The sequence below is a fragment of the Myotis nattereri genome (assembly GCF_964212035.1).
Source record: "Myotis nattereri genome assembly, chromosome: X".
Taxonomy (NCBI): Eukaryota; Metazoa; Chordata; class Mammalia; order Chiroptera; family Vespertilionidae; genus Myotis; species Myotis nattereri.
Genome location: NC_138078.1, coordinates 6,410,997 through 6,436,068, shown reverse-complemented (window position 1 = coordinate 6,436,068; position 25,072 = coordinate 6,410,997). Strand labels below are relative to the sequence as shown.

The window sequence follows — 25,072 nt, the reverse complement described above, 5'->3', positions numbered from 1 at the left end:
AAATTTTTGTTGTTTAAGCCAACCAGTCTATGGTAGTTTGTTATAGCAGATGAAATGGATTAAGATAGATATACTGGGACAACTGAATATCCAGATGCAAAGGAATGAAGTTGGATCCCTACCTCGCACCATTCACAAAAAATTAACTTAAAATGGATCCTAGACCTAAATGTAAAAGCTAGTATTATAAAACTGTTAGAAGAAAATATGGGAGTAAATCTCCATGACTTTGGTTAGACAATGGTTTCTTAGATGCAACATCCAAAGTACAAGCAACACATGAAAAAGAAAAAGTAGATAAATTGGACTTTATCAAAATGAAAAACTTTTGTACCACAAAGGATACCATCAAGAAGTGAAAAGACAACTAACAGAATGGAAGGCAATATTTTAAAATCATATATCTTAGGGACTTATATCCAGAGTACTAGTATATTTTTAATAAAATCTTACAACTCAATCATAAAAAGATAACCTAAATAAAAATATACAAAGGATTTCATAGTCATTTCTCAAAAAAAGATGCAAAAATGAACAATAAGCACTTGAAAAGATGTTCGACATTATTAGTTACTATGGAAATGCAAATCAAAACCACTGTGAAATGCCACTCACACCACTAGAATGACTAGAATAAAAAAGATAAAGCAAGTGTTGGTGAGGATGTGGGAAAGAATGAAACTCTCACACATTGCAGGTGGCAATGTAAAATGGTGCAGCTGCTTTGGAAAGTAGTCTGGCAGTTCCTCAAATGTTTAAACAGAGTTACCATATGACCCGGCAATTCTACTTTTAAATATATACCCAAGAGAAATGAAAACTTATGTCCATGCAAAAAAAAAACTGGTACACCAATGTTCATAGCAGCATTATTCATAATAGCCAAAAAGTAGAAACAACCCAAATGTCCATAAGCTCATGAATGGATAAATGAAATGGAGTATATCATTCCATAGAATCTTATTAATCAATTGAGAGATGTTGTGGGGGTGATGGTGGAGGAGGGATTGAGCAAAAAAAAAAGAACTCATGGACATAAACAACAGTGTGGTGATTGCCAAGGGAAGGGGTGGAAGAAGGTGGAAGAGGATATAGTGGGGATAAATGGTGATGGGAAAAAATAAAATAAAAAATAAAATAAAATTCCGACACATGCTACAACATGGATGACCCCTGAAAACATATGTCCAGAACAGCCAAGCTTATAGAGAAAGTAGATTAATGGCTGCTTAGAACCAGAGCTGGGTGTTGGGTAGGATAGAGAGGAGTGGGGATTGACTGCTAATGTGATCAAAATTTCTTTTAGGAATGACCAAAATGTTCCAAATTAGATTGTGGTGACAGTTGCAACCACTGAATTTGAACAAATGAAAAGGGAGGAATAATCTAAAAACCATTGAATTATACACATTAAATGAGTGAATTATAGGGTACTTTTTTTAATGGCTTAATCATACCAGTGAAAGAAATATGTTGAATAAATATTAATAATATTTTATGTTCTGCCTATTGACTCATTTTAATTAGACAAATATGCATCTTTAATTACTGCTGTTGTGTGCCTAAGGCTGATGGGTTTGGGTAGGTCTTTTTGACCATGGAAATAGTTGTTCTTTAATCAGGTCAATAAAACAATTACTGCTGGCAGATGGATGTGCCTCCTGTTCAACATCGAGGTCATTTTGAGCCCCTGGGCTTCACAAACTGTAGGTGGAAATTTAAAACCACTTGGTGTTTCTACATATTGAGCCCTACCAATGTAATATGTTAAATATGTAAAGTTACACTTTACAATATACTTTGCCAAATTTTTCATCTCTGGTAATGAAGTGCTATTTACTTACCTATTTCTTTAAAGAGATGGTACTATGTGGTCCATTTTTTATTTGTTTCAGATAGAAAAAGTATACTCCTACTTTAAAAGCCATAGGACATAAGCATTGCAAATAATCTGATAATTATTATTTGAAAAATCAGTGAGTTCTCATTGAATGTGACAACATTTTTCTAAAGTTAGGCTAAGTGTTTTTGCATGGCACCAGAGAAGTAACATATATAGTCCTTGTCCCATCAGATGTCAAAGTGTTTTTGGAATGTAAGACTTAAATAAATACATGGATGCTTTGGAGAAAAAGATAGAATGTCATAATGTGATAAATTGGGGAGCATAGACCTGAAATGTGGTCAGAACTTCATCATTGTGGGGGGGGGGTTCCCATAAGCTGTAGCCTTTGAATTATGCCTTGAAAATGACTAGAATTAGCACAAGTGGGAGGGGAGAGGGAAGAGTGAGAAGGAAACTGGTCCGAGAGGCAGAGGCAAGAGGTACAGTACTTGTGAGTAGCCAAGAGGGGCATGGCGGGTGAGCATGGATAACTCCGTTTGGAGGAAGGTGATCACATGAGTCTGAGAGTCAACCTAAGCTAGTAGGCAGGGGTTGCATTGTAGATTGCAGGAACAACTCAATGAAAGTGTTAATTTAGAACAGACATACTTTGATCTGGAATTTGAGATGGGAGATTGTGAAGATTAATAACCAGTTAGACAGCTGTTGCTACCATCCAAGTCTGAGGTAAAGAGAGACTGGATAAAGGACCAAGGAGAAATTTGGACTTCTCTCTTTCTCTCTCTCTCTTTCTCTCTCTCTCTCTCTCTCTCTCTCTCTCTCTCTCTCTCTCTCTCTCACACACACACACACACACACACACACACACACACACACACATCTGGTAAGTAATCCAAATAATCCAATGTGGAAAAGTCATAACCAGCTAATATGTTTTTGAGAGAGAGAGAGAATGTATATGGTGTATAGAGGGGTTTATAGAATTTCAATGACCGTTCCAAACAACATGGTGTTGTGGGAATCTATTATGAACATTATACAGATGTAGGCATGGATGTCCAGAAAGGTAGAAGTTAGATCTCACACACACAATGATGAACTTTGATCCCTGTCAGGGGGACCTGGGCCTGGGGGAGGGGGCTATGTCTAGGCATTTAATAAAGGCGGGAGTCTGGCTCTGCAGAGGTATAGTTGGGAAGCAAAGCAGATGGCCCCAACATCATTTTCAGGGGCCTTCTAGCATGGGCCGCCTTCCAGAACCAAGCTGAGCTGAGCTGGCCCCTGGCTCCATCGTGGCCCTTGGGAGAGCTCTGACATTCAGAATCTCCTGGGCCTGTCTTTCCTGGAGGCCCTGAAAACCAATGTGCCTGGGCCACGATGAAGGCACTGGAGCCGTGTGGAGAAGGGTGTCATTGTAAGCATCCATGATGGTCTTGAGTTACTGTTCAAGGGCAGAGCCCTTTCAAAGAATTCAATTGAGCCCCAGAAATCTTAATTTCTCCCCCTCAAATTGAGACTCAGTCTTTTGGAGAATTAATATTTAATGGCATGGAACACAAATCATTTCTTCTGCTGACCCCTCACATATTTACTAGATGGATGTTTTTATGACCTTTCAAACATTCCAGTCTGGTTTGTCAGCCTATGCCTGTTTCAGCTTTAGGACTCTCCTTTTTTTTATTATTATTATTAGTTAAGGTATTACAAATGTGTCCTCATCCCCCCCTTTAACCCCCAACCTCCCCCCCACACACAAACTCATGCTCCCATCCCCCCGTTGTCCATGTCCATTGGTTTGGCTTATATACATGTATACAAGTCCTTCTGTTGATCTCTTCCCCTTACCCCCGCCCTCCCCTACTTTCCTTCTGGGGATTGATAGCCTGATCGCTGTTTTTCAGTCTTTGGGTCTGTCCTTTTTCATCAGTCTATGTTGTTCTCTATAATCCACAAATGAGTGAGATCATGTGGTATTTATCTTTCTCTGACTGGCTTATTTCACTTAGCATAATGCTCTCCAGTTCCATCCATGCTGTTGCAAAAGGCAAGAGTTCCTTTTTTTTTACTGCAGCATAGTATATTTAGGACTCTCCTTGAGCAAAGACGATGGTGACAGGGGCAGCCTCTGAGGAAAGGTGACGCCAAGTGATGGCTTGCATCGCACAGTCATTCTCAGGGTAATCGAAGCATACATGTTACCTTTCAGCCCTTGTTTTGATTTCTGAAGAGTGGAAACGTATAAATAAACATGGCAAATGTGTTCCCTCCGAGGACTTCCCTGAATAAGTAGTTCCAACTACTGGATTTCTTCATTTTGTCAATTTCTCCAGGAGGAAGGTAGCTGCCACGCTCCATCACAAGATTGGAGGAAGAGTTTAGGGTTTGTAATTATTTTTTTAATCAAAGAATTTAATTGCAGTTTAGTGACAAGAGGGAGGATGTTTATTAGACAGTGACCCAATAAATATTTTCTAATAAATGTTGAGTCCATTCGAGAGGAGGCTTGCTTTAAGAAAATTGAAAAACACAAGCCGCTTTGAGGGAGGCAAATCATTACATTCAGACACTGTTGCTAAGAGCAGCCCTGCCTTTCCCTCCTCCTCTCTCTCCCCTGCTTTTAAAAAGCTGAAGCTCAAAAGCCTTCATTGTGTGGAGGGGAGAAATATGCTAATTTGAGGCACATTTCCCCTCTGAGTCTTTTTTTTCCGGCCTGTCATAGCTAAGATATGAATGATGATAAAGAGAGAAGACGGCTTTTTGCAGGGCTCCGGGCACCCTATTGTGCAGGGAGAAAGGAGATGAATAGGGTGACAACTGCAGTCACCCAGCGAAGCCCCTTGAGTCTGTGGGCTGCCTAGAGCTGAGTGGTTTCTCATGGGTTTGCTCTGCCCTCCCTTCAGGCACCTCCTCTTGTCATCTATGCTAGACAGCCGCATTCTACAGGGGACTCGGGCTGCCCCCATCACAGGAAGGCTGTGTGCTTAAAATTATTAAATGTGTCAGGGTAGGGAAATTATGCAGGGACTGAGGGTGGAGGTTGGGGCCTTCCTCCTAGACAAGGCATAGCCAAGAAAAAAGAAATCGGTGTTTTGAAATGGCAGCAAAAGCTTGATGATGCCTAGGCCATGATTGAACGGTTATCTACATACTTGTGCTTTCAAAGCCCTGTCTTCTCACAATTTAATACAATTTGGGTTGTGTTTATTTTTCTCAAATCTTCAGCTTATTCAGTTGGCTCTGTCCTTGGATAACTAAATGTGTAGCTAGATTTTTATGCGTTAAGCTTGAATTTTTATGTGGCAAATTTAGTCAGTATTAGGCGCGGAATCCTACAGTCGACCATAGGAAAAACACGTTTTCCTTCCTGCTCTGACTGGCTGATTTTTATGCAGGAAAGTGCATTGATTTAATTCCTTCTGGGCACATTTTAGCTCAGTTAGTTTTTTTAAATGTGTGAATTTTATAACTGAAGAATAATGCGTGTATTACCAAAGAGCTATTAAGACCTGCAAAAGTACTTCCAAATTGAAATTTCACATGACTCATTGGAGGCAATTTGTATATTTGTCATGTATACTTGTAGTGTATTCTATATAGCTCATGAAAGCGAATTGTATACCACCGTGTGAAGCTATAAAATGAATGTTAATTGAATTCTAGGTTTGTGTTGGGTACTTAGTAAATAATAATGGTGCAATAGTCCCTCGGTATCCTTGGGGAATTGGCTCCAGGACCCTCCTTGTGGATGCCAAAATCTGATGATGCTCAAGTATTTACATAAAACCCATAGAGTTGCCGAAACCGGTTTGGCTCAGTGGGTAGAGCATCAGCCTGCGGACTGAAAGGTCCCAGGTTCGATTCCGGTCAGGGGCATGTACCTGGGTTGCGGGCACATCCCCAGTAGGAGATGTGCAGGAGGCAGCTGATCGATGTTTCTCTCCCATCGATGTTTCTAACTCTCTGTCCCTCTCCCTTCCTCTCTGTAAAAATATCAATAAAATATATTTAAAAAAAAACCATAGAGTCGGCCCTCTGTATTCCTGAGTTGTGCATTTTGGGATTCAACCAAACATGGGTCAAAAATATTCAAGAAAAAAAAATCCAGAAAATTGATCCCTAAACAATACCTACTTACATAGAATTGACATTTTATTAGGCATTCTATGTCACCTAGAAATGATTTAAAGTATACAGGAGGATGTGCGACATAGGTTCTATAAAAATACTATACTGAAAGCTAGTGCATAACCTTGTTGAGATCCTCAGATTTTGTTTGGGGGGAGGGTCATGGAACCAGTGCCCTGAGAATGGACTGTATTTAGGCTACAGCAGGATATGCCTACAAACCACTTCGTTTCCATGGATTCAGTGTAGTGCTCGGCACGTGGAAAATTCAAGTTTTGCTTTTTGGAATTTTCTGAGATTTTTCCCCCCCAAATATATTTTATCTGCAGTTGGTTGAATCTGCAGATGCAAACCCTAGAGATGCAAAACCCACAGATACAGAGGGCGGACTGTAGTATGCTTTAGGTGTGAAACAATATAGGATGTCTTTATTGCAATAGTCTCTAATGTGCTTATTTAAAACAAAAACATTGCATACTTTTTCTCTTTTTGATAAACTTACAAAAGTTAAAACATGGTAAGTCTTTGCACAGTAAAAATGGAATTCATAGAACTTCTTTGGATAGAAATAGGATTATAGCTGGTTCATTCACCTCGACAAAGAAGTAGCTCATGTGGCAGATGCATGTAGGTACTGACTGAGACTTTGGATTTGTTTCTACCTTAAATTAAGGCCTGGGCTCTGTTCACTAACATGGTAAGCATGCTTTAGCATTAAAAAAAACCCACAGGTTATAAACAGCTACCATTCATCTATTTTTCTAATTGAAATCATAGCAGCTCAAGGGTCTCGTAGTGAAGAAGCGATCAGCCACCTATTTTAGTGACTTAAAGTGCCAACTGCTACTGGTGGCAAGCCCAAGACTTGTCTCATGCAAACTTGCAGAGATCACACAGCAATGATTTAACACATTTTATTTGTTCATTTATTTAACCTCAACTGATGGCATGAGCCAATGTTTAAGAGCCACGTCATTCTGAGTTAGGTCTTGAGTGTGTTTCTGAGCCAGCTTTGTCAGACCTGTGAGCTGCTGCGCTGCTCTTACCTCCAGGAGCTGAAAGCTAGTACATCACATTGTTGAGCATTTTTCACATGTAGCAGTGATCATGCACTTATACATTTCACTCTCAACATGTAAAAGTTGAATGAAACTGGGAGTTTAGCAAACGCCAAAAGCGAGACGTCTTGCCCCTGATTTGAGACTCAGTGATGTGTAAAACTCTCTCAGAGTTCTTGATGGTTCAGGCTGACTGCTGATAATGGTGCTACAACTTGGAAACAGTCTTGTATAAAAATGGCTAGCCTTTATCTACATTACCATAATAGTTAACACTTACTATAGTGGCCAAGAACTGTTCTCACCACTTTTCTACATTATCAATTAATCTTCCCTGTCACTTTAAACTGGATTGACTAAATACTATCCAGCAGTAAAGGTGAGGATCGGACACAGGAGTTTAGTGACTCGCTTTCCTGGAAAAGCTGGGTCAAATCTTAAACTCCTAGTCTTTGCAGTGTGGTCTAATACTGTCCAAGAAACTATGAAATTTCTTAAAGTATCACAGGAAGTCAAGTCCGCTCCTTATCCCTCAGGACCCCATTCAGAGAATGATTCTTCTAGAGCAGCGGTTCTCAACCTGTGGGTCGCGACCTCTTTGGCGGTCGAATGACCCTTTCACAGGGGTCATCTAAGACCATCCTGAAGATCAGATATTTACATGACGATGCATAACAGTAGCAACATAACAGTCATGAAGTAGCAACGAAAATCATTTTATGGTTGGGTCACAACATGAGGAGCTATATTTAAAGGGCCAGAAGGTTGAGAACCACTGGGCTAGAGGCCTTCCTTGCCACAGGCAGCCACAGCCCTTATCTGCCATTCTCCCCCCAACTTCAGCTTTGCTCCATCTCTGCCCCCGTGGCTCCCCCATCCTCCATGGGTTGTATGAGTTCAAGGAGACTGAGGACCAGATCCTTGTTGGTGGCCAGTCAACAAACCCTGTAACACTTGCCCTGCGCCAGGAGGTAAGCCAGCATCGAGGAATGAGTCAGGTGTGGAGCTTACACTCAGGGACTGTCCATTCTGGTGGGATCAGTACTCTGTGGCTCCAGCTGCCATGACAGTGCCCTCTGCACGAGGGGACAGGTAAAGATTTGCTGAATCAGAAGTGAATGTTGGTGTCCCTCTGCTCCCAAGAGCACCTTGGATCCTCGAATGAGAAATCATCTCCACTCTCTTTTTAGATCCCTAGTGCCTGGCACCATCCCTGCCACATGGCTGGCGCTTGTTAACATGTGTCAAGAAAATAACGACATTATTAAGATTTGAAATATTTATAACTTGTCTTAGGTGTTGCTAGCAGTAAATTACAGATATTTAAAAAGGAAAGAATTGGCCTTTGTCACCTTCTGTGTATTTCCAACTGTTAGCCTTAATATGTTTTGAATCCAGAAATAATGAGTTCTGAATTTTTGATGGGTGAGGAAGAAGAGGGCAAAAATGACGCAATAGAAATGTTCTGGCTGATAGCTCCACGGTTACAATTTTAGGCAGAGTTTCAGAGAATGCTTAGGGCAGTCTCACTGGGATGCATCACAGCAAATAGACTAATTGCTTTTTATTCACAATGATAAAAGTAATCATGGGCAGATTAAACTATGTAATAATTTCTCTTTCCCCCCATTGCATATATTAAAATAAGTATGGGGTTATCATGCTTGAAATGTGTAGCTCATTTCTTTTCAATCTTCCACTAAGGTTGGCAGTAATTAGTGAAAATAATCAAATTACTTTCTAAAAAGAAGTAAATATACTGGATAATTAACATATTGACTGATTAACTATTTGGTGTGAACGTGACAAATTACCTGCCACTTTCACCCATGAAATTGACAGAGCAGAAGAAAAGGTTGCACAGCAAATCCCTCAAAACAAGATTTTTGACATTTTAAACAAGCTAATTGTCAGGATGGCCAATTAAAAATAAACATATTTAGATTTTCTAAATACATTTGAGTTTCATTTTATATCACCATGCCTTGTTCAATTTATCCTTTATATGCGACCCGTAGGGTCAGGCAGGCACTTTTTTTAAAAGCTACAAACTCATATTTAGCTTCGGGAATTGAAGAATTAGCTCAAATCAGGAATTTCCTTGTTTTTCTCTGTTATTGCATTTCCTCTTTGGCACTATAATAACAACAGCTTGGATTCTTTTAATGCTTTGTCATTTTAAGTGCTTAGAGGCATTTTCTATTCCCCCCAAACAGCCATTCTCAGCTGTGGAACGTATCACACTCGTGTGGTACAATTAGTGAGAACTTAGAATCTCTTACTAAGAATGAAGCAAGATGTGCACTAATTTCCTTTTTGCTTTTATAAATGTCTCTCCCTTGCAGTTTGATCTGCTTTCCCAAGTGAGCAGGAATGAGTGGGAACTCAGCTTGAGAGCCGATTGCTAGTAATCCTAGGTTGCCCCTGAGAGTGGGTGGAGCAGGTGACCATTGTCCATCCATTATGCTCTGACCAGGGCTGGTTGACAAGCTCCATCCTGGAGCTTTATTGCCTTTGTGAAAAGGCCTTTCCAACCCCACTCCAGTCTCACCTATTAATCAGAACAGCTACTTTTTATGGAGTGTTCCTAGGTCTTGTGCAAAGCCCATGGCATGCATTAGCTCACTTAATCCAATGGCATGGCTTATCAGAGGCTTTTCATTAAAATGATAAATTGACGTTAACAAGCATTGATTTCCAAAGATTTATGTTGTCTTCTCTATTATACTCTGTCTTGGCCCAATACGATTGAACTTTTAAAAGGTATTTTGTAAAATACATGAATGTGTTTTTGCAAAGATATGATGTATATTTTGTGTCTGATGTGTGCATTGCAGATTTGGCATTTGGGCCACAACCTAACAGAATATTTACTTTGATAACTATACATCAGGCAAAAACAAGAGCACGTTTGGCTGTGAGTCAACAAATATGAATCTTTAGTCCTGTCTTTCCTGATTACAGACTGGAAAAGGAAAGAAGAGCTAGATGGCTTAAAATTTTTCTTCCTGCTTTTAGAATGCTGTGTGCACATAACGTTTACCTTAAGGAGAGCCAGAAAATCAGGGAAGAATTGAACAAAATTCTTCTCATTGTCATTTCTGTGAAAAAATTCTAGGTGACTTGAGTCCAGTGATTTCACGTTGAATGCCTAGGTGGTAAAATGAATGTAAGTGGCCTGCCCTCTGAGCCCTGTGTGACATTGCCATCTCCATGGCACAGACCAAGTACAAAGCCCAGTGGCATAACACTAGAAACCTTCTCTGCATTGACAGCTACCATTTAATAACCACTTTGAAAGCACATTAGGCCATTCTGATTCCACTTGAGTGTGTAAGTGACCTTAAGTTGTGGGTAGGTTGAAAGCACAGAATGAATGCAATGTTTTAAAGTGTACTAGCATGTTGCCAACCTTACATTATCTTAGTCCCAAAAAATATGGGGAGGGAGCACTGTTTATGCCTGGTGTTCTCTAAAGCTGAGGTGGCAGCCAAGCACCTCCTCTCTGATTAGTGTAACGTTGCTCTTAATCACGTGCATTCTTATGAGCTGCACATCAGTGATGCTTATTTATCTACTAGAGGCCCAGTGCATGAAATTCGTGCACAGGTAGGGTCCCTAGGCCTGGCCAACAATCAAGGCCAATTGGGGCCTTCCAGCTGCCGGCCGGGGCATCCCTTCCCCAGCTGCTGGCTGCCAGCCAGGGCCTTCCTTCATTTCACGCCACCCCCAGGTGGTCAGTGCATGTCATAGCAAGCGATCAAACTCCCAGTCTCCTGGTTGAACTCCTGAGGGGACAATTTGCATATTAGCCTTTTCTATATATAGGTGGCCTGTTATTACACTGAAGTCCCAGGAGAACCTCTTTTTGCCACATTCTTTGAAAACCAAGCTGAGGTGAAGAAGGAACATGGAAAGCAATTCCTAAGATATCTAAGAGGATGTGAGAGTAAAATCTGCCTTCTAGTGATTAAGTGGCCTGGGATAGATAACTGGGGAACCGGCAGACAAGCTCTAAAGCAGTGGTTCTCAACCTTGGCTGCACATTAGAATCACTTGGGAATCTTTTTATAATTCTGATTTCTGGGCCTCACCCTCCGGAAATTCTGTTTCTTTGTATGGGGTCGGGCCACAACATTAGTAACAAAGAAACAGAATTTCCGGAGGGTGAGGCCCAGAAATCAGGATTTTAAAAAGATTCCCAGGTGATTCTAATGTGCAGCCAAGGTTGAGAACCACTGCTCTAGAGTCTGCCCTGGAATTGGAGAACCACTCAAGCAAGCTCCTGCTAGACCCAAAGACCATAGCTTCTTCCAACAATGAATATGATGTCTTGTGCTTCATGGGAAAGTACCTGGAGGAACAGAAGAGTACAAACTACCTGCAATGCCAGCTAGGATATCACAAGGAATGAGAAAATCAGGCCCAGGAGGAGGAAGACCCATTAAAAAAGCCTGGTGAAATGTTAGGTAAATAGACCTAACATCTAAACATCTAAAGGCAGCAAAGAAAGTCTTCTCATTATAGTAGATTCAAAAATCAGCTACTTGAGAATCTTCATCTTCTCCATTTGACAGAAGACTGCTCTCCTTCACTGGTATGTGTACAAATAAATCTCTTTTTTTGTATTATAAAAGGAAAAAAATGGGAAGGGTTTTATTAAGTGGCTTGCAAGGTCAGTGTAGATGAAATTCACCTGGTTTGGTGATCCTATCTTAAATCATATATATATATATTCATTTTGCCAATACACTATGCCATTGATGTAAATTTATGAATACTATACAATTTAGAAGAAACTGAAATTACCTGACCCATCTAAAGTTAAGAGCCTTGTGAGTGGGTACTTGTCTGCTGGCCAGACCTCAGCATAGACTTTTCAGAAGTGGTGGATGTCAGCTCAGAAGAAAGCAAAGATAATAGGCTCTGGGAAACTAGACTCCAAGTTGAGTTCTAATGACGACAAAGATTCTGATTGGTTAAATGAACAATGTTGAAGATGCAAGAGAAAAGTTTGAATAAAATTGATTCATAAAATGTTTGTGGGGGAAAAGCTATTTTTTTTCTAATTTACTGTTATTTAAGTATGATAAGTTCACAAATTAAATATTTAAATAGAAAAAAATCAAGTTAGTTTGCTGTTACTTGTTCTTCAAGAACCTAGGTTGGCTTCTATATGTTAGTTTCCTATTAGTGGTAGTCATGGGTGATCTGTTGAAAAATCTCTTCTAGAAATTTAGAACAGGTTTGGTTTTTAAAAAATATATTTTTATTGATTTCAGAGAGGAAAGGAGAGGGAGAGAGATAGAAACATCATTGATCAGCTGCCTCCTGCTCACTGGGGATCGATCCTGCAACCTGGGCACTTGCCCTTGACTGGAAATAAACCCAGGACCCTTCAGTCCACAGGGTGATGCTCTATCCACTGAGCAAAACTGGCTAGGGCTACAACAGGTTTGGTCTCAGTTCCCAGCATCTCTCCACCTTCACACTGATTATCTGTAGCAGGTGTGCAGTCATGCCAAAAGTTCTCTCAGGATCCTGCTATCCATTATTTGGGCCTGGACACAAACTTACATCCAGCAAATGTGTCAGCTTTCCCGTTTAGTCGTGACAAACACAAATTAAGTCACAGATATGGCTGTGTATACCTACAGGTGGTTGGCTTCATTCCCGTGTCCATTGATGAGGTCAGAGACCATACAGAGGTTGTCCCTCAGTTTTTACCTTTCCCTTTGAGGTGCTCTGAATCTGTAGATTCCCCAATATGAAGATATCATATGTGAATGAGGGATGTAAAATATTATTGGTATATTTCAGTGAGACTGCCAAGATTTACTCTTCACTGGTTTGCCTTTTCTATGTACTAAGATATTTTTTGTCTGACCTGGCAGGGATGGTTATTTCAAGTTGTCCCAATGGTTTCAATTTTCAAAGCCCACTGACTGTTTTAGTGGAATAAAGATCTAAATGACTTCATCCCACTTCTCCTAATTTCCATCCCAGTAAATAAACAGAAGAGGAAATTGAATAAAATATTCCATTTGAGTAAATGTGAATGTATTTAAAAGTATGTGGTTTTTTATTCTTTTTAGTGTAAATTTTTATCATCAGTAGATTAAATGAAATAGCTCACATTTTTGTGCAATTCATATTTTATACCAACCCTGGCCCACCCAGCAGGTGACCCAACGAGGCATTGGTTTTCCATAGACTTTCATCTGAGGGCTTTTGAATTATGTATCTACAAATCCTGGGGGTTTTCCTGAGCTAACAAGAGCAGGTGTTCTAATGTCAGAAAGTAAATTTCAAATACTCTGTCAAGCTATGTATTGGCGACTCTCAGATATTCTGTCAAGCTAAATGTTGGATAATCATACTCTTCTGTAAATCAATGGTTTTCAGACTTGCGTGTGTTTATTGAGATCACTTGGTGTGAGATTACTTGTCTGGGATGACAGTGTCCTTCATCTGAGTAGGTAGTGTTAGGAAGGTAACATCTAGAGTAGAGGAAAAAGAAGGTAACAGCCATGTGCTCACCTAAATTACCTCAATCTACTCTGGCAGTTTGAGGGCTGACAAATATCATAGTCCTTCTATCCTAGCCTATCAATAGCCTATTTTTATCATAAAAGGTACATAACTATATTGTTACAGTTGTACTAAAAATTATACTCCCAATCCATGAGGAGATCTTAACCAATCTTAAAGCTCTCTTTCTGTCAGATTTCTGTGTGAAACTCAATTTTTGTATATTCTATTGAATAACACTGTTTTATCCGTTTCATTTCTAAAATATATTTCCAAGTGAGTAACAGGTTCTAAATTTTATTATAAAATATTTTTGTAATGGTTTTACTGGTTTCCATTTTCTTTGTGCTTTTAGCAATATGAAGATAAGTTTAGTGTAACTGCTTTGAGAGCTTAAAGGACACAGGTTAGTAGGATCAAAGCTGAGAAAAAGTTAATTGCACCACATACTTCCAAAGAAAGAGGTGCTGGCATCTTGCTCTAAAGAATGCCAGGAGCACAGTGGCATGCATCCAGGGTATTCAAACATCAGTTAAAGCAGATAAAATATATCATTTGAGGAGGAACAAGATGGCAGCATAGGTCAACACTGGCCACCGCCTCCCACAACCACATCAAAATTACAACTAGTAAAATACAGAACAACCATCAGTGTAGATAGCTACCATTTGGAGTTGCTTACATTTATAACTGAGCAACTGAGGAGTGGTTAGAATGTAAAGAAGAAAATGGGTACAGTTACCCAAGGAGGTCTTCCAAAGGTAGCAGGCTTTGGGCTGTGCCTTTCAAGAAGGAAAGGGGAACTGGGGAGGCAGTGTGAGTTTGAGTTTTGGCAGATGAGGTAAGGGAAATCCCCTGCACCCCAGGTTCACCCAGCTGTGAGGTTGAGCCACCGACTCTTCCTGACTAAGAGAATAGTCTAGCCACTGGGGATTCTGGATGCTCCAAAGACATGACTGAGATCCCAGTAGCTGTCTTTTCAATAGCTAACAGGTTTGGAAAACCTGCCTTTGTTCATATTGGCTGATGTGTGCTTGGTGGACAAGTTCATTGGGAGCACTCACATGGGGAGCTCATTGATGATGCGCTGCTCTTAGTGAGGCATCTGCTCTCCACACCAGGATGTGGTCATCGGGAAGCATGTTGTCAGTAGATTGGCTATCTATCTCCTGAAGTATGTCTTGTATACATACAAGGAAGTACAAACTTTCCTTTTCAAGTCAAAACCAGTTACAAAAAAGCCATCATCTGGACCTTGTTTCTGTTTTGACTTTAAGTGTGGCACCATCTAGGGGACCCCTTCCCTCCCCGCCATGTGAGAAGACACACTGTGAGGAGGGTATTGTTTGTTTTCCTCCATCCACCTCTAGTCTCGAATCCCCTGGGTTTTTGCTCAGCTCTCTGATCCCCTGAAGACTCAGGTTCCCAAGCAATCCACACTCAAGGCAAGCTGCCTCCCCTACTAAGACCAAGAGCATCATGTCTTCTGTTATGTCGCCCGTAAAGTGGGGCTGATAATACCTCCCTCTTAGGGCTGTAATGTGGACTAAATGAGGTAACAAATGCACCCTCTCAACATCAGACAGGTTGCTCCTTTAAGCTCCCTATCACCACCACCTCTTCTAAGATGAACTTACTTAAATCTTGGATCAACTTCTTTTCCTTTCCTCTTTCTGCATTCCCACTTCAGAGGAAGAAGTGTTCCATCCTCCTACCCACAGCGGACCCTCCCCTGTGATCTCTATTTGTCATCTATTCACCCTCACTTGTATTTTCCTCTATTTCTCTTTCAACCGCTGCTTTCTTTTCAGCATAAAACATGTTGGGACTCTCTTCCTTACTGTGCCCCCCCCCCCAATCTGCCTGAATCATTCTCTCACCTTCCCCTCACTATCAAATTTCTTTGAAAAGTTGGCTGCCCCACTTCCTCTTCTCTACTTCCCAGTCCTTCATTAGCTCCTCTATGCACTGGGTTTTTATTCTAATCTTTCTACTGACACTGGTAAGGAAATTGGAATATTCCATTCCAGTGGCCTTTGCCAAGTCCTCGCCTTCTGGCTGCCTTGACTTTGGACCACCTTGTCCTTCTAAAAATTCCTTCCTCCCCTCTGCCAAGGCCCTGTCCTAGATCTCTTCCAGTATTTTCTGCATTCTTTGAGAATAATTCTTTCACTGAAGACCCATTGAGTGGCACCAGCACGGCTTTCTCCTCTGTATCAGCTCCCTTGGCAACTCACCCACTCCCATGATTTTAATTGGCTCCTCTCTGCTGGTAACACTCAAGTCTTCATTTCCAAACTCTGCCTAGGCTGAGTAGCTGCACAGACATGGCCCATATGGCCTCCAAACTTGATCATCTTTCTCACTAACTCTCCTCACCTGTTGTGAGTTGAAATGTGTCTCCCAGAAAAATATATTGAAGCCCTAACATCTGGTACCTGTGAATGTGCCCTTAATTGGAAATAGAGTCTTTGTAGATATAAACAAGTTAAGATGAGGCCATACTTAATTAAGATGGCCCTAGTCCAGTATGACTAGTGTCCTCAGAAGAAAAGTCATGGACACACAAGGAACATGATATCTAATGACAGAAGCAAAGGTTGGAATGATGTATCTACAAAACCAAGGGTTGCCAGTAACCACAAGAAGCTGAAAGAGGAAAGGAAGGATGCTCCCCTAGAGCCTTCACAGACAGTATGGTCCTGCTGAAACTTTTATTTGAGGCTTCTATCCTCCAGAACACTGAAAGAATAATTGATGTTTAAAGTCACCCCGTTTGTAGTACTTTGTTATGGAAGCCCTAGGAACTAACACATTGTCTCATCTTCCCAAGTATTTCCTATGGCATTCACCATCCTTATGGGGATCCAATGTGACATCTTGGAATAAACTCCCATCTCAGAATAAACTCTGAAGCTCCTCTCCCTCACCTTGATGCCCAGTTTTTCATTTCTGCCTCAACTGGGTGTAGTGTCTCCACATCTTCCCCAGTTGAGTTTGGTTACGTTGACTCTGGCCTCTCTGGTCTCCTATCCATCCATCAAACCGCTCTCTATAATTTTTACAAAACAGCTCTGCTTATGTCTGCATATTGGAATTACCTGGGGAGGTTTTAAAGTTTTTGTAACCACCACACATCTCTGACTCTCAGGTCCAAATCTCTGGGGATAGGGCCCAGGCATCAGTATTTTCAGTTTCCCAAATGATTCCAGTGTGCAACCAGGCTTGAGAACCACTGGCCAACAGAATATTGCAATAGCCAGAGGAAACTTAGGGAAGAAAATATAGATTTAACACAGTAGTTCTCAAGTGGAAGTGATATCACCCTCCAGGAGGCATTTGGCAATGTCTGGAGACATTTTTGGTTGTCGGAACTAGGGTGGAGTTACTGGCATCCAGTGAGTAGAGACCAGGGATGCTGCTAAACATCCTACAGTGCACGGGACAGCCCCATACCTAAGAATTATCCAGCCCATATGTAAGTAGTTCTGAGGTTGGACATCACTGGTTTAAGAGATGGGAGAGAAGCAGCAATGCTGCCCTTGACTTTGGGGCTGACAGATGAGGTCCACACCAGTGAGGAAAATGCACACTCTGCCTCATGCCACAGTTTTACCTGGGCTGTGTGTCCATTTGGCAGCCTGGTATGTTGATACTTTTCATGCCACACCTGCTCCTGCCAAAAGGATTCTCTTGCTCTCCTTTTAAAATTGAGGTTTAGCGGCATTTTTGCCAGAAGCAAAAGGCCCATCACCCCTCAAGCAGCTTTTCCAAACTCAACAATCACTGCAGATTCTAATGAGGACGCTGCCTGTTGTTAAGTGAATGGCTGATTAGATTAGGAAGAGATTGGCTAACAGGGGTTTCTGTGTGCTCATCGTTACAGTTCTTGGCTAGTTTCATGACAGTGGCCTGCCTGAGAACCACCTCTACCACCAAAGAGAAACACTAGCCCTAGCTGGTTTGGCTCAGTGGATAGAGTGTCAGCCTGTGGACTGAAGGTTCCTGGGTTCAATTCTAGTCAAGGGCACATGCCCAGGTTGCAGGCTTGATCCCCAGTAAGGGATGTGCAGGAGGCAGCCAATCAATGATTCTCTCTCATCATTAATGTTTCTCACCCTCTCCTTTCTCCTCTGAAATCAGTGAAAATGTATTTTTTTAAAAAGAGAATCACTAATAATATGGCTTATACTTACAGAGCTTTACCATTTCTAAGAGTTTTTATATACATCATCCAATTTGGTTTGTCATTTTAGCTTTTAGCTTTATGTGGTGTCATTTCCTGGAAAGGAAAGTATAACAAATATAAAGGCATTATTGAGGAAATGCATCAGGAAAGAGAATAAGAATAAGGTATCAAAAAACATTTAAAAAAAAACAAATTGAATGTAAAATTAAAAATTTCAGTCCTGGCCAGGTAGCTCAGTTGGTTAGAGCATCATCCCAATACACCAAGGTTATAGGTTTGATCCCCAGTCAGGGTACATACAAGAATCAACCAGTAACTGCAAAAGGAAATGGAACAACAAGTTGATGTTTCTCTATCATCATCATCATCAATTAAAAAAGATATTTCATATTGGTAATGGGAGACAAAGTTTTGCCAAATTGATAGAACTTTGGAAAAATCTAATTATGGAAAAGACCCAATTCTAGACAATCACATTCTAAATTTCTGCCTCTATGCTATATTTCTAGTTTCTGAATTTCTTCATTTGTGCAACATTTTTAATATAGCATGGGTCTTAATATTTTGAATATTCTTGTTACTTTCAGATATTTGCTGCTAGAAGACATCTTTGATTTCAAGTAATGTGATAATAGTAATCACTTAACAATTTCTTTTAAAACACAATTTATTTAAAATTCATTCATTCAAGCAGGTGAGGGATTTTCACACTAGAATTGAAACTGGATGCAATGGGTCGAAGCTGCTTGTCACTACTTGAGCCAAATTAAGCAGAGACAGGGTTGAATCATATGAGCATTTATTCCAGTACTGCCGGTAGTATGGGTAGAGCAATTGGTCACCCTGGAAATTCTGCTCTGACCTTGCTCACCAATGGGCTGATTACGTACACATGAGGGAGAAGATAGCTATGTGCAGCTGTGAGCTGCAAGTGTAACATGGAAAGGGCAGGGTAGAGTCTCCAGTTCGGCCTTCAGGAGCTCAAAGTCTGATAACAAGGTGGCTAATCTTCTATGATGTTTGTTACAAACAACTCAGCCCCTTCCTGGGACTGGAGAATGGTCAGCCTTCCTGAGAAAAACTCCTGGAGGGGGTCAGGGTCCAAGCACAGCAACCAAATCAAAGCGTGTCCTGTCCTTGGTCTGTTCCCAAAAATGTGTTTATTTTCTGAGTAATGAACCCATCAAGGCATCTTATCTTTTTACAGCCTTGTTTGGTCCTCCAGCTTCCCAGGGTCTGTAAGAAAACTTCTCATCTATAGCTAGTAAGGTGAATGATTATTAGACAACTGTGGCTCTATTCTTATTACATGCCCTTCCCCACTATCAGAATGTGAAGTGAGGTTGTCTTTGCTTTTGGGGTTGTTACTCTGTGTATTGATTTCCTTTGAGGGCCAAAGAGGAAGGGTTATGCTAGGCATGCGCAAAGACATGTGAATGCCTTTATGCCCCAGAAACATTGTGGAAGGTATAGGTCTCAGGGAAACCCACTGGCCCTGAGTTGCCTGTCTTTGTTGGAGGTGGTCACCATGATGTGTTCCACAAATGCAGTCTTAGCTCCTTACTCAGGAGAGAGATAAAGGAGCTTAAGGAATCTGGAGGGCATGCTGGCTCTTTGGTAATGAGGGGATATCCATTAGCAGGAGGAAAGAAAAAAATCCAGAAAAAAAAGCAGTCAATGCCAAGAATGGTAAACAATGTGAATGGAAAGATGAATGAGGCTCTATCCTCCGGAACGGTAGGACTACTAGAAGGCTCTGCCCCTGGGTACTGAATAGGAGGCTGAACTTTGAGGGAAAAAAATGTCCTGGAAAATGTGAAAATTTCAGAGGAATTAGTTGGAAGGAATATGGAAACATCCCTTCTTGGTGATTAATGACTCCCCACTGAGGAGTCATTTGGAGGTGAAAAGAAACCTAAAATATAATTCTAGAAATTTGGAAGGAGTAGACATTTGACAAACTATATTGATAGCTATGTGACTATGGTAAGGAAATGTAGGTAGGTGATTGTGCAATTCAATGAATTCCCAGTTGACTGAACAATCATAATCATAAAATGTAGATTAGTGACTCAATTTTCAGCATGCATTCGGTGCTTAATGAATCATGGTTGAATGAATGAATCAATGAACAAACTAGTCAGCCAACCAGGATGATGTTCAGAGTGCATACACAGGATTCTCTCACCTTGTTTTTTCAGTTTTTCCTGGAACATTTTTCCCTTTCCTACATATCCCTTCTTTACCCTACCCTACTCTTACCCGCCCAGTTCTTCCTTGCCCATCCATGCCCTTTCCTATTCTTCCTGTCCCTACCATTCTTTACTTTTCCTACTTAGGTTTCTACCTAACTGCAGTAGCCAAATCAACTCGGAAAAGGTTTTCCCAACTTCACTCTCTCCCCTCCTCTCATCTTCTTTGTTGTGATACCACAGTGCTTGTACCAGGTAGGACCACCCTGGTTTAGGAGGGTCTCCGTAGTCTGTGTGTTACATGAAGACAAGCTCTGTCTCTTGTGCATGTCTGTGATTGTTGTAGATATTAGTACTTGAAAGGTTGTTAGTAATTGGAAGGTTATTCTGTGCACGTTTACTAAATTGGCTGGAATTCTCCAGAAGACATGTGAATATATACGTTGAACCGTATGAAACTACTATTCTTAGTATTAGCAGTTTTGTATGGTTCAATGTAATACATCTATTTTATGTTAATATTTTTTTATTTCTGTTTAGAACTATTCTTTTTTTAATATATTTTATAGATTTTTTACAGAGAGGAAGGGAGAGGGAGAGAGAGTTAGAAACAACGATGAGAGAGAAACATCGATCAGCTGCCTCCTGCACACTCCCTACTGGGGATGTGCCCGCAACCAAGGTACATGCCCTTGACCGGAATCGAACCTGGGACCTTCAGTCCACAGGCTGACGCTCTATCCACTGAGCCAAACTGGTTAAGGGCTATTTAGAACTATTCTTAGCTTTAGTCAGATTGCCTTAATGCATGGAGTTCAATAAGTTATTTTCAGTTCTTTAAGACATTTCCCATCCTACTCATTCTATGTATCTATTCTGGCCCCAAGTGGGTGCATACCTAAGAAATGTTATAAATATCTACTCTTATTTCTTGCTAGTAACAATGTATCTATTATTATTTTTCTGATTCAGATGATGTATTATAAATATCCAGGAGGTTTTTGAGGCTGTGTATAAAGTTACAATGGTAACTTTTAGAATTGTCATACATTATTGGCCTAATGAAAAGAAAAATGATCAAGTTATGAATAAGGCAAAACTGATACATTTAAAGGTGCATGGTACATTAAATGATACAAAAATGATACATGGAGTTTTTCAGGGTGGAAGTAGATAAAGGTATCAACTGGGGAATTTGTAAACATTTTGTCCCTGCGTTTGATTTCCATGACTGTGCTACAGAACTAGAGTTGCCCTTAAATTTGGAATGTCTTCCATATTCTGTCTTCCCGCTTTTACCTACATTTTAAAACAATACTCTTAAGTCATAGCCAAAGAATCATTCTATTCTGCAGTTCTATAATTGAATGATTTTGCTAGATACTTTAAAGGTAAAAGCCAATAATATAGCTCATCACAACTGTCCCCTTTTGTGCTGAATTGAATTTTGTTTTGGTTTTAATTTTTGCTTGAACTGCTGAGGGAGAATAAACCTGTCACAGAGCAACAATTACCATCTCTCTGTCTGAATGCACCTACAAAATCTTTGCAAAAATGCTTAAGACCATCCTGTTTGGACACATCATCCTCGTCAGGTTTTCCCATGGAGGTAGTTCATCACAAATGAATCTGGTTTGTTTGTTTTTGTCTCTTCTAATTTTTTCATCTTAAAAACATTTTATTGAATTTATTGGGGTGGCATTAGCTAGCATAATTACATAGGTTTCAGGTGTACAATTTTATAATACATCATCTGTGTATTGTATTGTGCGTTCACCCCTGTGTTCAATGTAGCATGGTTTTTACAATAGCCAAAATTTGGAAGCAGCCCAAGTGGCCGTCAGTAGATGATGGGATAAAAAAGCTGTGGTGCATTTATGCAATGAATCTCCTTGTGAAAGTCTGAAATTTTAGACTGCCATGCTTGTCAATCCCCTCACCATGAGACATTGTCTGGGGCCATCATTTAAGGAAATAGCTGATTGTGGGCGTGGTCTTCTAAGACAATGGTTACAGTGAAAAATGAGATGTAAAATGAAAAGAAAATGTTGAAACAGGCTAAACTGGTTTTCAAAATCTTTTTCGGTTTAACGGGTCCTTCGGTATTGAATGCAGAAGGCTTTGCGGATTATCCAGATCTAATGTGTTAAAAGATCAGGTTGTTAGAGGATTTTGATGCAGGATCTTATACATTTTTTTAAGTGTTGAGCAAGAAACGCTTAAAATTTGGGAGAGATTTTTTTTGGAGAGAGTGGTCTCTAATTTGACTTTATGTTTGTTTTTAAGATGGGTACTCACCCCAACCAACTACCAGACTCTGTTCTTAATTGGAACCCTTTGTCCTGCGGTTATCAGCCTCCATCCCTGTATTTGACTTGAGTTTCTATAAACTTTTTGATAGGAAAATGAAATTAAGTGCTTAAAGCATGGTGCAGAAATCAGTGATGCTTGGAAACATGTGGCTCAACCATGATAATGAGGCTTCTATGCTTGGATGGGAATGTGAGAACGCTGGTGCACTGGTACCTGGGTATGCAAGGAGGCATGTGAAAGCAGCAGTCAAAATCATTATTGGTACAATAGCTTTTATGCTGAACATTTTGAATGCTCTTGAAACTACCCTTTCATTTTGAGCCAGGGGTTGTAATGAAGAAAGCTCCGTATAGAAATAACCACGTGCAATAAGAAAAACACTCTCTTCTGATTTTCATTCCAAGAAGCCACCAAAATGTCGGCTAGATATACTCACAGCATATTATGATTATTTTAAAATAAGGACAGGTATCTCTATTAATTGGGCTTGAGCTAAAGTTTTTGTTTCCATCACATATGTTAGTTAGAGGCCAGGAAATAGGTACTAATACTAAACTGGTACACTGCTATTATTACGCCCATGATGTTTGGATTATCTTCCTTCTTATGTACTTTTCATATATACATATATATGGGTGAGGGGGGAAAAGCGTTTTTGGTGGATATATATATCTATGTGAAGATTGTGTAAAAGGCAAATTTGAAAGAAAGCAAATAAAATAGAGACCCTGGGCAAGTCCTTTGACTATATTCTGCCAGGGCCAGGGGTACATGAAATAAAACCAATTATGATGCCCCACGGGGCCCCACGGAAAAGAAGGCATTTGCTTCCGGAAGACGTGCCTTCTCCTGAGAGAACATACTTCATGGTCAGCCAGCTGAGTCACGTGGTAGGAGGGGCTCTTTTCTTCTCCACATGCCCTCCTCTGATGTCAGGAATCACGAATCTCTTCTCTCCTGGGAGAATTCATTAGCATTCATTGGGCGCAGTTGGCAAGGAGAAAGAAGGGCTCGGCGGGTAGGAGAGCAGGGAGGAAGGGGCCCGGTGGGGAGCGGTCCCGCCCCCCCTCAGAGCCGCATTGAGATCGGAGGCACAATCGGACACAGAATAGCTGTTTTATAACTGGGATCCTTGGTGACGTATGGCTGCCGGCTCCTTGGCAGCTGTCTTTATGGACCAGTAGGCAGAGGGAAATTGACGCTGAAGAGACTTTTGCATCTTGGAAGGGACTGTAATCTACTGTAGTGAGGAACAGAACCGCTCAATCACGCGAGTGTAAATAAGAGACGGAGGGGAGTCCAAAGAAAAGGAAGAGGAGGGGAAAAGTGTGTGTTGGGGGGAGCGGGGGAAAAGCATTTTTGGTGGATGGTATGAAGCCAGCCATGGAAACTGCGGCGGAGGAAAATACTGAACAAAGCCAAGAGAGAAAAGGTACCCGGCGTTGACAATAGCCTGTTTAGAGCTTTTCACTGGGGGTGCTTAAAGGGGGGGTCGCCCGGTTTGTGTCTCTTGTAAAATAGCTCAGAAGCAATCCCTACCGCCCGGTCTTGCTTTTGGGTGTTTTTTTCCCCCCTTGATGTTAAATTAATAGAGCAGCCTTTCTGCAATCCGTTCCTGCTCCAAATCTTCCTAGCGAACGTGGTATTTCATAGAAGGGCGACAGCAGCTTGTCACCTTGAGCTGGATTGGGGGAAACTCTCTTTTTGAATTAACGGAATGTCATAACTTAGGTTCTGTGTTCTGCATGTTACGGTCCAGGGATATGGGATGCATTGTTTGCTGCTCATGCCAAAGAGAACTGGAGGGGCATGCATCTTAAATGCGTTTGGGTTCCACTCATGCTGTAACGATTTGGACATTCTCTCATGTTCTTATTGAATATGATTGCTGTTTCTATGTATGGGGCCCTGGCTATGACATGTAATAGCCATTTAAGTTGGAGCTGGAGAGCGGGTCTGTCAGCTCTGTTGCCTAGTGCTGATGGGAGAGGAGTGGGTTCTGTTATTCATGACTTGGAGATTTCGGGGAGGAAATTGATAACGGTCCTGTTCCTGAAAGGGAATCTTAGATCATATCACAATTTGACATATGGAATGGTGGGGTTTTCGGCGGGGGTTGGGGGGGGGAGTGTTTTGTGGTACGAAAGTGGCAGAAAATAGAAGCTAAAATTAATCTTTGCCCAAGGAATGACTGATGGCAAGTGTGTGATAGCCATAGAGTCAGCTCAGCTGCTGTCAGTCCAGGCATCTCCCCTGCGTGGTGACTTGTCTCCCTCCCCCAAAGTTATGGCCCGGACCAGATTCTGTAGCCGCAGTGGCTCCAGCATCAAAAGCCACCGCGCAAAGGAAGGTTATTTCTCACGGCCCTGCCGTCCACTGACAGTCACTAAGCAGGAGTCACTCCCCGGGATGGAGGCTTTACTATGACTATGTAGGTCGAACTGTGAGATCGCTGATAGTCAACCATTTTACATGACAGGAGCGGCAGTGGCATGGCTTTGGCGTCGCAGCACGCCTGGGTTGAAGCTGCGTGTTCTTACATGGGATTTCTTCTGTGCGCAGTACTTGGATGACATTGCATCCTCCGGAGAGCAATTTCATGTTTTAAATGAATTCTTTTCGAAGTGTGATAGAATACACACACAGAAAAATGGACATTTGAACCATTTTAAGTGTATAATTCAGTGGCATTAGGTATAATTAAGTGGCAATAGCACTTCCATTTTAAAATGGGTAGTTTACTTCAATCCTTGCATCCAACCTACCACCCACCCACCCTATGCCCCCCCCAAAAAAACAACAGCCCAAAGTCCCCCAC

The 25,072-nt window shown here is 41.1% G+C and overlaps 1 protein-coding gene across 6 annotated transcripts in view; it reads left to right on the top strand.

The window, feature by feature from the left end:
• GPM6B (glycoprotein M6B) overlaps positions 1–25,072 on the top strand; it is a 144,319-nt gene that overhangs the window by 83,249 nt on the left and 35,998 nt on the right. The window contains exon 1 of one of the 6 annotated variants that reach the window (XM_081115077.1): positions 23,236–23,686. The exons of 2 other annotated variants lie outside the window; for them this stretch is intronic. In XM_081115077.1, the coding sequence (XP_080971203.1) occupies positions 23,626–23,686 (61 nt within the window). In that variant the 5' untranslated portion in view covers positions 23,236–23,625. Of the gene's footprint in view, positions 1–23,235; positions 23,687–25,072 lie in introns of those variants that run through there. 3 more of the 6 variants (XM_081115079.1, XM_081115075.1, XM_081115076.1) reach the window with 3 other exon arrangements.